Genomic DNA, 12,515 nt, shown 5'->3' with positions numbered 1-12,515 from the left:
GAGGAGATTGCAAAGCCATTGGCCTTGATTTTTATGTCCTCGTTGTCTACAGGAATAGTGCCAGAAGACTGGAGGATAACAAATGTGGTTCCCTTGTTCAAGAAGGGGAGTAGGGATAACCCTAGTAACTATAGGCCGGTGAGTCTAACCTCTGTTGTGGGCAAAGTCTTCGAGAGAATTGTAAGGGAAAGGATTTATGAACATCTGGAAAGGAATAATGTGATCAAGGATAGTCAGCATGGTTTTGTGAAGGGCCGGTCGTGCCTCACAAACCTTATTGAATTCTTTGAGAAGGTGATTAAGGAGGTGGACGAGGGTAAAGTGGTTGATGTGGTGTATATGGATTTTAGTAAGGCGTTTGATAAGGTTTCTTATGGTAGGCTACTGCAAAAAATACAGAGGTATGGCATTGAGGGGGAGTTGAAGGTTTGGATTAGGAATTGGCTGGCTGGAAGAAGACAGAGGGTAGTAGTTGATGGTAAAGGTTCATCTTGGAGTGCAGTTACCAGCGGTGTTCCGCAAGGATCTGTTTTGGGACCATTGCTGTTTGTGATTTTTATAAATGACCTGGAGGAGGGGCTAGAAGGTTGGGTGAGCAAGCTTGCGGATGATACGAAAGTTGGTGGAGTTGTTGACAGTGAGGAAGGATGTGGCAGGTTACAGCGGGATATAGATAAGCTGCAGAGCTGGGCAGAATGATGGCAAATGGAGTTCAATGTCGCTAAGTGTGAAGTGATTCACTTTGGTAAGAGTAACAAGAAGATGGAGTACTGGGCTAATGGTCGGATACTTGGTAGTGTGGATGAGCAGAGAGATCTTGGTGTCCATGTACACAGATCTCTGAAAGTTGCCACTCAGGTAAATAGTGCTGTGAAGAAGGCATATGGTGTACTGGCTTTTATTGGTAGAGTTCCAGAGTCCTGAGGCCATATTGCAGTTGTATAAGACTCTGGTGCGGCCGCATCTGGAGTATTGTGTGCAGTTTTGGTCGCCATACTATAGGAAGGATGTGGAGGCACTGGAACGGGTGCAGAGGAGGTTTACCAGGATGTTGCCTGGTATGGTAGGAAGATCGTATGAGGAAAGGCTGAGGCACTTGGGGCTGTTTTCATTGGAGAAAAGAAGGTTTAGGGGAGATTTGATAGAGGTGTACAAGATGATTAGGGGTTTAGATAGGGTTGACCATGAGAACCTTTTTCCACGTGTGGAGTCAGATATTACGAGGGGGCATAGCTTTAAATTAAAGGGTGGTAGGTATAGGACAGATGTTAGGGGTAGATTCTTTACTCAGCGAGTCGTGAGTTCATGGAATGCCCTGCCAGTAACAGTGGTGGACTCTCCCTCTTTATGGGCATTTAAACGGGCATTGGATAGGCATATGGAGGAAAGTGGGCTAGTGTAGGTTAGTAGGGCTTGGATCGGCGCAACATCGAGGGCCGACGGGCCTGTACTGCGCTGTATTTTTCTATGTTCTATGAATCCTCGAGACATTTAGGAATGATTTAATTGAAATGGCATCGCAAACATGGCTATGGGCCAAGTGCTGTAAAGTAGGATTAGAACTGATGGATATTTGATGACTGATGCAGGCACAATGGGCTGAAGGGCCTCTTTCTATGCTGTAAAGACTCTGGGGTACAATTTCTCCAGTCTCCACCAGTGTATTTTTGGACTCCTTTGTAGGACAATGACAATTCATTCACCAAATTAAGGGCAGTTTCTTTTCTGAAAAGTGGATTTGATTTTACTCATCTCACATCGGATGTTAACAACCATGACTTAACAGACTTCATCCAGACAACCTATATCTAAATCAAGCACACATCGCAGAGGGAAAGGTCAGTGCCTCACTCACTAAACAGCCATTTCATTTATACTCAACAGTACATTTGGGTATTTCAGCTGAAAAGAGTGTGTGGCTTTGTAAACTAGCCAAAAAGGCGTATTCTTGGCCCATTTTACCACTCAGTTATGTACATGTGAAGCCAACTCATTAATGTGTTTTCATGTACATGATAATCAAATGCTGCATGCAGCACCATACAGTTCAAATGATTAATCAAGACTTCAAATAATTAACCTGTCCTTTTGATGGATAACCAGTTCCTTTGCTGGTTTTTGGGCTTCGTTATGCAACAATAGGCAATCTCCATGAAATGGGTCAAGGGTGCAGACGCAGCCTTGCCCTCAGCCCCAGCCCTTTCCTGTGCCATACATGAATTACATCTCAAGATAAGAGGCCAACTATTTAGGATGGAGATGAGGAGGAAAGTCTTCAGTCAGAGTGTGGTGAATCTTTGGAATTCTCTGTCCCAGAGGGCCATGGAAGCTCAGCGAGCAGATTCAATACAGCAATTAATTTCTGGACACCAATCACATCAAGAGATATGGAGGTAGCACTGTAAAGTGGCATTGAGACATAATCTATTTGAATGGTGGAACAGGCTTGATAGGCTGAATGGCCTCACTTCAATTCCTAGATTGGGTGCACTGTCATTTCCAATTGGCTGTCAACTAGCAAGAGTCTCTGAAGTGGGAACCACTGTTGGAGTAAGAACATCGCACAATAACAGGGGTGGGTTCCCAGGTGACTGCAGTATAAAATCAGGACAGGACTGGACCACAACAACTGATCATGGTGTTAATCCTAGCTTTTGGGGTAGAATCCCATTGGTTGCCTCATTCACATCTGCACACAGAATCAAGGGATGTAACTAAGACCATGTCTGCTCAATGGATGTTGTCCCATCAGTCAAAAGCAATGCAAGGAAGGAGATGGACATTTCCAGACAGAATTGAAGGGGATCCTTAACTGCTAAACTGCTTAACTGCTACTGGATAAAGGCAGTTGGAGCTTTTAAAGATAACGTTTTGGAAGCTGTTTGCTTGTTTTTCCTGCCTTTTAATAGAACCACAGACATGTTACCGTACCAAAAGAGACCATTCAGCCCACAGTACGGTTAAATGAACATACATGAAACGTTTGGCAGTTCGCTGCTGCTACATTTTTCAAAATGCCTTCATGGGACGTGTGTGCTAATGGTAAGACCAGTATATGTTACCCATCCCTGTCTGACCTTCAACCTGCTAGTGCTCACTTGGTCATGCCAGAGTCAACCACGTTACTATGGATTTGGCATGACATGTAGGCCCTACTGGGAAATGAAGGCAGATGTCCCTTCCTACATGAGTGAACACCAGGTGGGCTTTTACAACAATCAATGATAGTCTCTTAATGGTGAGCATGAAAATATTTTTATATCTGGTGCCATAGTGGGATTGAACTCATGTCTCCATAGCCTGGGCCTCTGGACTATATGTCCAGTGCCAGAGCCATTAGAGCACCATCCCTTCCCACACACATTCACTGAGCTGTCATAACACCAGATATCCATGTTAAATCTGCCTCTTTCTAACTTGATGGGATGAGACTGCCGCTGGTAATCAACATTTATCATTCATCCCTAATTGTCTGGCAGCAAGTAGCCTTTTGAACCACTCCATATAGGGTAGGCATGCAAGCACTGAGGGTCTTCACAGGAGGTCAGCCCCAATGGATTAGCTGTCCACCAGAGTGCTTTCACACCAGATGACCAATTATTGGTGCCTCAGTGGTTAGCACTGTTGAGGCCTCACAGCGCCAGTGACCTGGGTTCCATTCCAGCCTTGGGTGACTGTCTATGTTGAGTTTCCAAATTCTCCCCATGTTTGCATGGGTTCCCTCCGCATGCTCTGGTTTCCTTCCATAGTCTAAACGCGCAAATTAGGTGGACTGGCCCTGGAAAATCGCCCATAGTGTCTAAGGATGTGCAAGCTAGGTGGATTAGCCACAGGAAATGTGGGATACAAGGATAGGGTGGAGGGGGAGCTGGGCCTGGGTGAGATGTTCTTCAGAGGGTTGGTACAGGCCCAATGGGCCAAATGATCTCTGCCCAAACTGTAGGGATTCTGTTCTATGATTCTATAATTATACCATGCAAAGCAGACTTCCAGCTGACATCCAGGACCACATCTCATCCATCTGACCAATTAAAGTTCACACACCAATATCACCTTACATGTACTACATGAGGGACTCTGGTATGCAAGAAAATGTCGCAATGAAAAGCAATGGGAATTTTTCTCCACCCCAGTACTGGGGAAAATTAATGTTTTCTATTCATTTCTGGGATGTGGATGCTGCTGGCAGGGTTGGTATTTATTGCTCATCCCGAATTAACATTGAGGTGGTGTGCTACTTCCTGGACCTACTGTAACCCTTAAATGGATGTGTACGCCCAAAGTCCTGTTAGACTAGAAATTTCAGGCAGCAACAGTGAAAAAAATGACAATATTGTTCTGAGTAAGGATGATGTGTGAAGAAACGGCAAATGTTAGTTCCGAGTCAGGATGATGTGTGGTTTGGAGAGGAAACTGATGGTAAGGTGACCATTGCCTAGCTTCTTCGAGATAATGGAAGTTGCAAAAGAGGGAAGGGCTGGTGAAAAGGCTTTAGCAAACTGCTTGCATACTGTCACAATGGTGTGCCAATTGTGGAGGGGAATTGTTTAAGGTAAAAAATGAGGTCTGCAGATGCTGGAGATCACAGCTGAAAATGTGTTGCTGGTCAAAGCACAGCAGGCCAGGCAGCATCTCAGGAATAGGGAATTCGACGTTTCGAGCATAAGCCCTTCATCAGGAATGAGAGAGAGTAGCCAAGCAGGCTAAGATAAAAGGTAGGGAGGAGGGACTTGGGGGAGGGGCGATGGAGGTGGGATAGGTGGAAGGAGGTCAAGGTGAGGGTGATAGGCCGGAGTGACTGAACTGGTCCTCACCCTGAATAACTTCTCTTTTCAATCCTCCCACTTCCTCCAAACTAAAGGAGTTGCCATGGGCACCCGCATGGCCCCCAGCTATGCCTGCCTCTTCGTAGGATATGTGGAACAGTCCATCTTCCGCAACTACGCTGGCACCACCCCCCACCTTTTCCTCCGCTACATCGATGACTGTATCGGCGTTGCCTCGTGCTCCCACGAGGAGGTTGAACAGTTCATCAACTTTACTAACACCTTCCATCCCGACCTTAAATTCACCTGGACTGTCTCAGACTCCTCCCTCCCCTTCCTAGACCTTTCCATCTCTATCTCGGGCGACCGACTCAACACAGACATCTACTATAAACCGACTGACTCCCACAGCTACCTGGACTACACCTCCTCCCACCCTGCCCCCTGCAAAAACTCCATCCCATATTCCCAATTCCTTCGTCTCCGCCGCATCTGCTCCCAGGAGGACCAGTTCCAACACCGCACAGCCCAGATGGCCTCCTTCTTCAAGGATCGCAGATTCCCCCCAGACGTGATCGACGATGCCCTCCACCGCATCTCCTCCACTTCCCGCTCCTCCGCCCTTGAGCCCCGCTCCTCCAACCGCCACCAAGACAGAACCCACTGGTTCTCACCTACCACCCCACCAACCTCCGCATACAACGTATCATCCGCCGTCATTTCCACCACCTCCAAACGGACCCCACCACCAAGGATATATTTCCCTCCCCTCCCCTATCAGCGTTCCGCAAGGACCACTCCCTTCGTGACTCCCTCGTCAGATCCACACCCCCCACCAACCCAACCTCCACCCCCGGCACTTTCCCCTGCAACCGCAGGAAATGTAAAACTTGCGCCCACACCTCCACACTCACTTCCCTCCAAGGCCCCAAGGGATCCTTCCATATCCGCCACAAGTTCACCTGTACCTCCACACACATCATCTATTGCATCCGCTGCACCCGATGTGGCCTCCTCTATATTGGGGAGACAGGCCGCTTACTTGCGGAACGCTTCAGAGAACACCTCTGGGCCGCCCGGACCAACCAACCCAACCACCCCGTGGCTCAACACTTTAACTCTCCCTCCCACTCCACTGAGGACATGCAGGTCCTTGGACTCCTCCACCAGCAGAACATAACAACACGACGGCTGGAGGAGGAGCGCCTCATCTTCCGCCTGGGAACCCTCCAACCACAAGGTATGAATTCAGCTTTCTCCAGTCTCCTCATTTCCCCTCCCCCCACCGTGTCTCAGTCGGTTCCCTCAACTCAGCACCGCCCTCCTAACCTGCAATCTCCTTCCTGACCTCTCCGCCCCCACCCCACTCCGGCCTATCACCCTCACCTTGACCTCCTTCCACCTATCCCACCTCCATCGCCCCTCCCCCAAGTCGCTCCTCCCTACCTTTTATCTTAGCCTGCTTGGCTACTCTCTCTCATTCCTGATGAAGGGCTTATGCTCGAAACGTCGAATTCCCTATTCCTGAGATGCTGCCTGGCCTGCTGTGCTTTGACCAGCAACACATTTTCAGCTCAGAATTGTTTAAGGTGGTGAATGGGATGATGGCCTGGGCGGTGTCAAGGTCTTGAGTGTTGTTAGGAGCTGTACCCATCCATATAAATGAAGACTATTCCATCACACTCCTGACTCTTGCATTTGTAGATGGTGAACAGGCTTTGGAGAGTCAAGAGGTGGGTTATTTGCTGTAGTATTCCCAGCCTCGGAGCAGCTGTTGTAGCCACTGTCTTTATATGGCTAGTCAAGTTCAGTTCCTGGTCAGTGGTTAACCACCCAGAATGTTGATACTGGGGGAATTCAGTGATAGTAATGTTGTTGGATGTGAAAAAGAGATGGTTACATTTTCCCTTGTTGGAGATGGTCATTTAGTGGCATGAATTTACTTGCCATTTATCAGCTCAAACCTGGATATTGTCCAGGTCTTTGGATCTGAGGAGTTGTGAATGGTGCTAAACATTGTGCAATCATCAGCAAACATCTCCGCTTCTGATCTTACAATGGATGGAAGGTCATTAGTGAACAGCTAAAGATAGCTGGGTCTAGGATACTACCTAGAGAATCTCTTGCAGAAATGTCCGGGACCTGACATGTCAGATCTCCAACAACCACTACCATCTTCCTACGTTCCAGGAATGGCTCAAACTAGTGGAGAATATTTCCTCTGATTCCCTTTGATTCCAGTCTTGCTAGGGCTCCTCAATTCCACAGTCTTGATGTCAAACCAGTTGTTCTTACCTCACCTGTTCATTTTAGCTTTTTGTTCATGTTTGAGAGAAGGCTGCATTAAAATCAGGAGCTCAGTGACTCTGGGGAAGCCAAGTCAGACTATTGAGATGTTACTGAGTATGTGGAGGTCTGCAATCCACTACTGAGGAAATAAAAGCTTTGAATAAAGTCAATGGGAATCTCCACTGACTGGAGTCATACCTAGAACGTAAGAGGGTGGTTGTGATTATTGGAGGTCAATCTTTTCAGTCCCAGGACATCACAGCAGGACATCCTGAGGGTAATGTTCTAAAACCAATCTGGACACTAGTTGCTGAGAGTTGATTTTCACCGATTTGAACTTGGGCAGGGAAATGTTAAATAGGATTTCAACTCCTGTTTGCGATTGATTTCAGAGAGGAGGCATGCATAAAATGGACATCAGGTGGGAACAAGATGAGATCTAGCTATGTTCAAATTTGCAAGGCTACACATTGATCAGTCATCACAGTGTTGGTGCCAATTGAACAAACTCATTGTCTTTGGAATGAAGATACAAATGGAGTTAGCAGAAAGGAGAACAATTGGGAGAGCTGGAGGAAGACAAATTATGCTTATGACCACAATTTGATTCATTGGCCAGGTAGAGTGATGCATCTTCCCAAAAATAGTCATTAGCAAAATTCTTCCAAGAAAGTAAAATTCTGTGGATACTGGAAGTGCTGTAATACACAGCAAATCTAGACTCTCTGGGAGGGTCAGAAACAAAGTTAACATGAGCAGTCCTGAAGAAGTCAAGTTCTTCCTTCAATGTTAACTCGCCGGAGAGTAACTGACTGGCCGGCTATCGTCCACACTCACTATTTTTTTCCCAATTGGCAATCCTTCAGCAGGGTTTACCTGAGAAATGAGGGGGAACTTCCGGCAGGAGAAATCGATGAATCCGAGATCATGGAAGCCCACGGGAATTGTGGGATTGTTCTGGATGTAAGGCTTTCCCGACACATCTGTTGGAAGCTGCTTGTGGATTATTGCATTATGACGTAGCAAACCCCGGTGTGTCTTAAAGGAGATACAGCAGAGGTTACACCTGAGCAGGAAAGATCAACGGGGTACATGGTCAGAGTGTGTTCAGAAAATATGGCCCCAAGCTACTGTTTACCATACCTTCCCAGGATGCTTGGGAACCAGGCATCTTGTGTACAACAGTGAATATCTAACATATCTTTATAAAAGAAGGCAATACAACAAAATAACATCTGCTGTGATCTAATTGTGATGCTATTTTAAGTGAGGCTTCTAATACGTACAGGGACATCCAGCTTTGTGAACTGTAGGTTATCTTGGGTTCAGTTCTGTTTGCGGCTTTAGTGATTAGACAGTGAGATGAGCTTCCAACCTCATGCCACCAAAACATGCCATTTCCATCTTCATTACATGCAAACTATGAGCAGAAGGCCATTCAGCCCTTTAAAGGCTGCTCTGCCACTCAGTACAATTAATATTGATCCTTGATCTCAATGCCAGATTCCCTTTTTATTTCCAGATCCCTCGATGCCTTCAATATCTAAAAGAAATTTATCAATCTCTTTCTTGAATGTACTCAGTGATTCAGCTTTCTATGCTGGAGAATTCCACAGTTATGACTCCCCAAAGAGGATATGATTTCCGCATCTCAGTCCCAAATGATCTACCTTGTATCTGGAGGCTGTAACCCTCCCTGCCAGATTCTAGATTCCCCAACTGGAGAAACCATCCACCTTGTATCTATTCTGTCCAGCCCTTTTAAAAATGTATATATTTCAATCATATCCTCTCTCTCAGAATCATCATGTGATTAGTCATGTGATAGGAAACATAAGAACAAGAGTTGGATCATTCAGCCCATCAGACCACTATTTCAGGTCCTGGCTGATCATCTCGATGACATTTTTCCCTGCACTGTATTCCATCCCTGCTCATTTGCTGCTGCAACCCTCAATCGTGGCTTTGTCACTTCTAGATTCAACTGCTGCATTGTTCTCTCAGTTTCTATCTTCTGGAAACTTAATGTTGTCCAAAATCCTTACTGCCTACACTGTAACATGCACCTAGTCACGTTCACCACTCACCCCCATGCTCACGGACCTATGTTGGTTCCTGGTCAAGCAACAATCTTGAAGCCTGGTCAAAGATGTATATTGTAACCTGTGTCTCAAAGGACTAGAACAAAATAGAGAGGCGGAGAGGCTTCATGGTGGAATTCCAGCGATTGGGACCCAACGTAATTGAAGGAATGGCAAGTAATCAGGAGACTCAAGAGGGCAGAATTTGAGGGGTGCAGATTTCATGGAGGTTAGTGGAGTTGGGTACAGAGATAGGGAAGGGTGAGGTCATGCAGGGATTAGAAAGGAAGGGCTGAGTATTTTTAAATCAAGACATTGCTTGATTTGAAGCCAGTGTCATCCCAGGGGATGGAGAGAATAGGAATCGGAGTGAATTGATACACAAGCTGTAGAGTCACATGGTCTCCTGCTCCTTGAATGCTGCCTGACCTGCTGCGCTTTTCCAGCAACACATTTTCAGCTCTGATCTCCAGCATCTGCAGTCCTCGCTTTCACATGGTTTATAGCTTGTTTTCTCTGAAGCCTGGAGTAGGTTAGCCTCCCAGTGTATCACTTCATAAAGTGCAACAAGCTGAAGGCCAGCTCTTGCTCACACGACATTGTTTCCTGACAACGGGGCATTTCTTGTAGCTTGCCAGGCAGGGAGAAGGGACTGCAGACTTGTTAACATTCTGCCATTCAACATACACTGTACACCATCAAAACCACTGACTATCACTTGATTGGCCAACGCGGGCATAATGCAGGAAACAGGTGCCATGACAAAGGTGGCTCAACAGGGCAGTCATCAGCTGTTGGGTGCCTGGGTGAAGGTGTTTAAACATTGTCCTCCCATTGTCATGACCTCTATCTACTGTAGCCATCAACAACAACTCACATTTATGTAGTGCCTTTGATATAGTAACACACCTCAAGGCACTTGATGGGAGCATCATCATCGTCGTCACTTGACACTGAGCCACATGACCAAAAGCTTGGTCAAAAGGGAGGTTTTAGGAAGTGAGAAGAAAGAAGGGGAATTCCGAGCGAGGGTAGGAGCCAGTAGAAAATCCCCCTGGGGTGCAGTCACTGGAGAATGTACATTGTAAATACAAGCCGTAATTAGAAGCCCTTGAGCATACTGCATTGTGGGAAGTTAATTATTTAGAATTGATTTTTCTGGCAATGCAGTGGAAAAGCCACTTCTCATTGCCTATTTCCAGTTGTCTGGAGAAGATGGTGGTAGCTGAAAATGTGTTGCTGGTTAAAGCGCAGCAGGTCAGGCAACTTGTGCCCGAAACGTCGAATTTCCTGTTCCTTGGATGCTGCCTGACCTGCTGCGCTTTAACCAGCAACACATTTTCAGCTCTGATCTCCAGCATCTGCAGACCTCACTTTTTACTCGAAGATGGTGGTAACCTACCAACTTCAATCTCTTCTGTCACTGTTATGTAAATACACCTACAGGGCTGTTATGGAGGGAGTTTAAGGAATTTGACCAAGTGACACTGAACATACAATAAGATAGCTCCAAATCAGAACGCCATGCATGTATTGTGACAAATTTTATGATTAAAGTACAATTTCTGGAGAGGAATCTTAGCAATTGGTTCACACAGTTTTGGCTTTTGCTCCCAATATTACCTCCGCCTTGTTGCTACTTCAATCAAATTTCACTTCCAGTTTGCAAGAACTACATCACAAACATTTTCTCAACAAAGCGTCTGCTCTGAGCTCCAGTTTCTCACTGCCCAAGTGATCGGGGTGAGCATTTTTTGTGAAGTAGCAGTGATGCTGAAGTGGGAGTATGTTTCACGACAGTCTGTACACACGCATGACTCTTTCATGCACTGGTACTGACTGGTGCAAGCACGATAGGCCAAATGGCTTTCATCTACACCCTAGCAATTCTGAGTTTCAGTGACCTGGACAGTCCTTATTGGTCACATCATGGGACTCTGTTTCTGCCAACCCCTGGAATGACTTACAAAGTGTCCGCAAGCATGACTCTTTCCCATGGTCATTGTGGATGAAACATCCACACCATCGGGTGCACTATGGTCGGCATCGGACCCGATGAACAAGGAACAGGAACATGTCACTCAGCCGTTCCAGCCTGTTCCACCGTTCAGTCAGATCAAGGCTGGACTGATCTTATCTCAACACTACAATAGAGTAAAAGTCAAACTGACATACAAATTAACTCCCCACAAATCCAAATCTTTCTCAGCTAATTAATGGATGTTTAGGTCTATCCTTGCAGTCAGATTTCACAGAATCATAGGAATGGGCCATTCAGCTTGTCATATTAGTACAGGCTCTCCAAATGAGCAATTCACTCCGTGTAATTTTGCTGCCTCCTCCCTGTAATCCTGTGCATTAGTCCTTTCCAAATAACAGTCCAAAAATCACCTTGGAAAACCTGGATTGAACCTGTGTCCACCATACTCCCAGGCAGCACCCTCCTCATTGTAACCACTCTTGCTGAGTACCCTTCCAGATCCAGACCCCAGAGTTTATTCCCCCAGGACCAGACAGTTGGGCCTACACTTTTCAGGACACATCCTTCAGGCTCTCTTACAGCTTCAGCCAAGTAATTACAAATTATTTTCCTGTTTGAACAATCCTATTCACCTATTCCAATACAGGCTGCCTTAACCTTGTGCCAAACTGAAATTTAAGAAGTTAATAATGATTTATTGAAAAAACTTCACACACTGATGTGAGTTATTGCAAACATGCTACTGGCCTAGATCATTTCACAACTTGATGGCGGGATGGGATGGCACAGGGGAAGTGATGAAAAGGGGAATCAGGAAATTAGCAAGCTCCCCTCTATATGTAGAGATCCCACCCAATGAGCCACAAGTTGACACTGCATAGCAGCCTGTGTCTGACACCAAAGCTGCCTCCTTCAGTATCTACACTGGGTGACACCTGCAGCAGTGACCCAGACACCTGAAGCCAAGTGATATCACATTATTGTCACAGCATTCAAACAGAAGGCCACAAGGATTTTATGTTTTAAAATTGGGTGCCGAACTTTAAACTCACAAGCCACTTTTTAAAAAAAATGTCAGTTTACACGTGGCTAGAGACCAAGAGCATGGACAACAGAGGTCATTATATACCCCCCAATTGTACTACTAGGGGTGGCACTCAGAGCCTCACACACAAATTGTCTTCATCATCCATTACACATCTGGCCATTCATCATCTCAGTCCCTTTCTACATTGCCTTTCCTTCACTTCATCGCTTTTTCAAAGCAAGTAAGGGTTCTTTACTGACGCAATCTCTTCGAACTGAGGGCAACGCATGAGGACACATTAGGACCCAATAGCTCACATAGCCAGCTGTCTCACAGGGCTCAGCTATTTTTCTTCAGCTCCAACACTCCTG

General features: G+C 46.0%; 1 protein-coding gene across 5 annotated transcripts in view; it reads right to left on the bottom strand.

Moving 5' to 3' along the window:
• Nucleotides 1-12,515, bottom strand: part of rreb1a (ras responsive element binding protein 1a) — a 226,421-nt gene that overhangs the window by 21,744 nt on the left and 192,162 nt on the right. For all 5 annotated transcript variants that reach the window (XM_060850146.1, XM_060850148.1, XM_060850144.1 and 2 more), the window contains exon 8: nucleotides 7,932-8,121. In XM_060850146.1, the coding sequence (XP_060706129.1) occupies nucleotides 7,932-8,121 (190 nt within the window). The remainder of the gene's footprint in view (nucleotides 1-7,931; nucleotides 8,122-12,515) is intronic.

This window comes from Hemiscyllium ocellatum, chromosome 34 (genome assembly GCF_020745735.1).
Source record: "Hemiscyllium ocellatum isolate sHemOce1 chromosome 34, sHemOce1.pat.X.cur, whole genome shotgun sequence".
NCBI classification, from domain to species: domain Eukaryota; kingdom Metazoa; phylum Chordata; class Chondrichthyes; order Orectolobiformes; family Hemiscylliidae; genus Hemiscyllium; species Hemiscyllium ocellatum.
The sequence above is the reverse complement of the archived record's forward strand: the minus strand, read 5'-3'. Positions and strand labels throughout refer to the sequence as shown.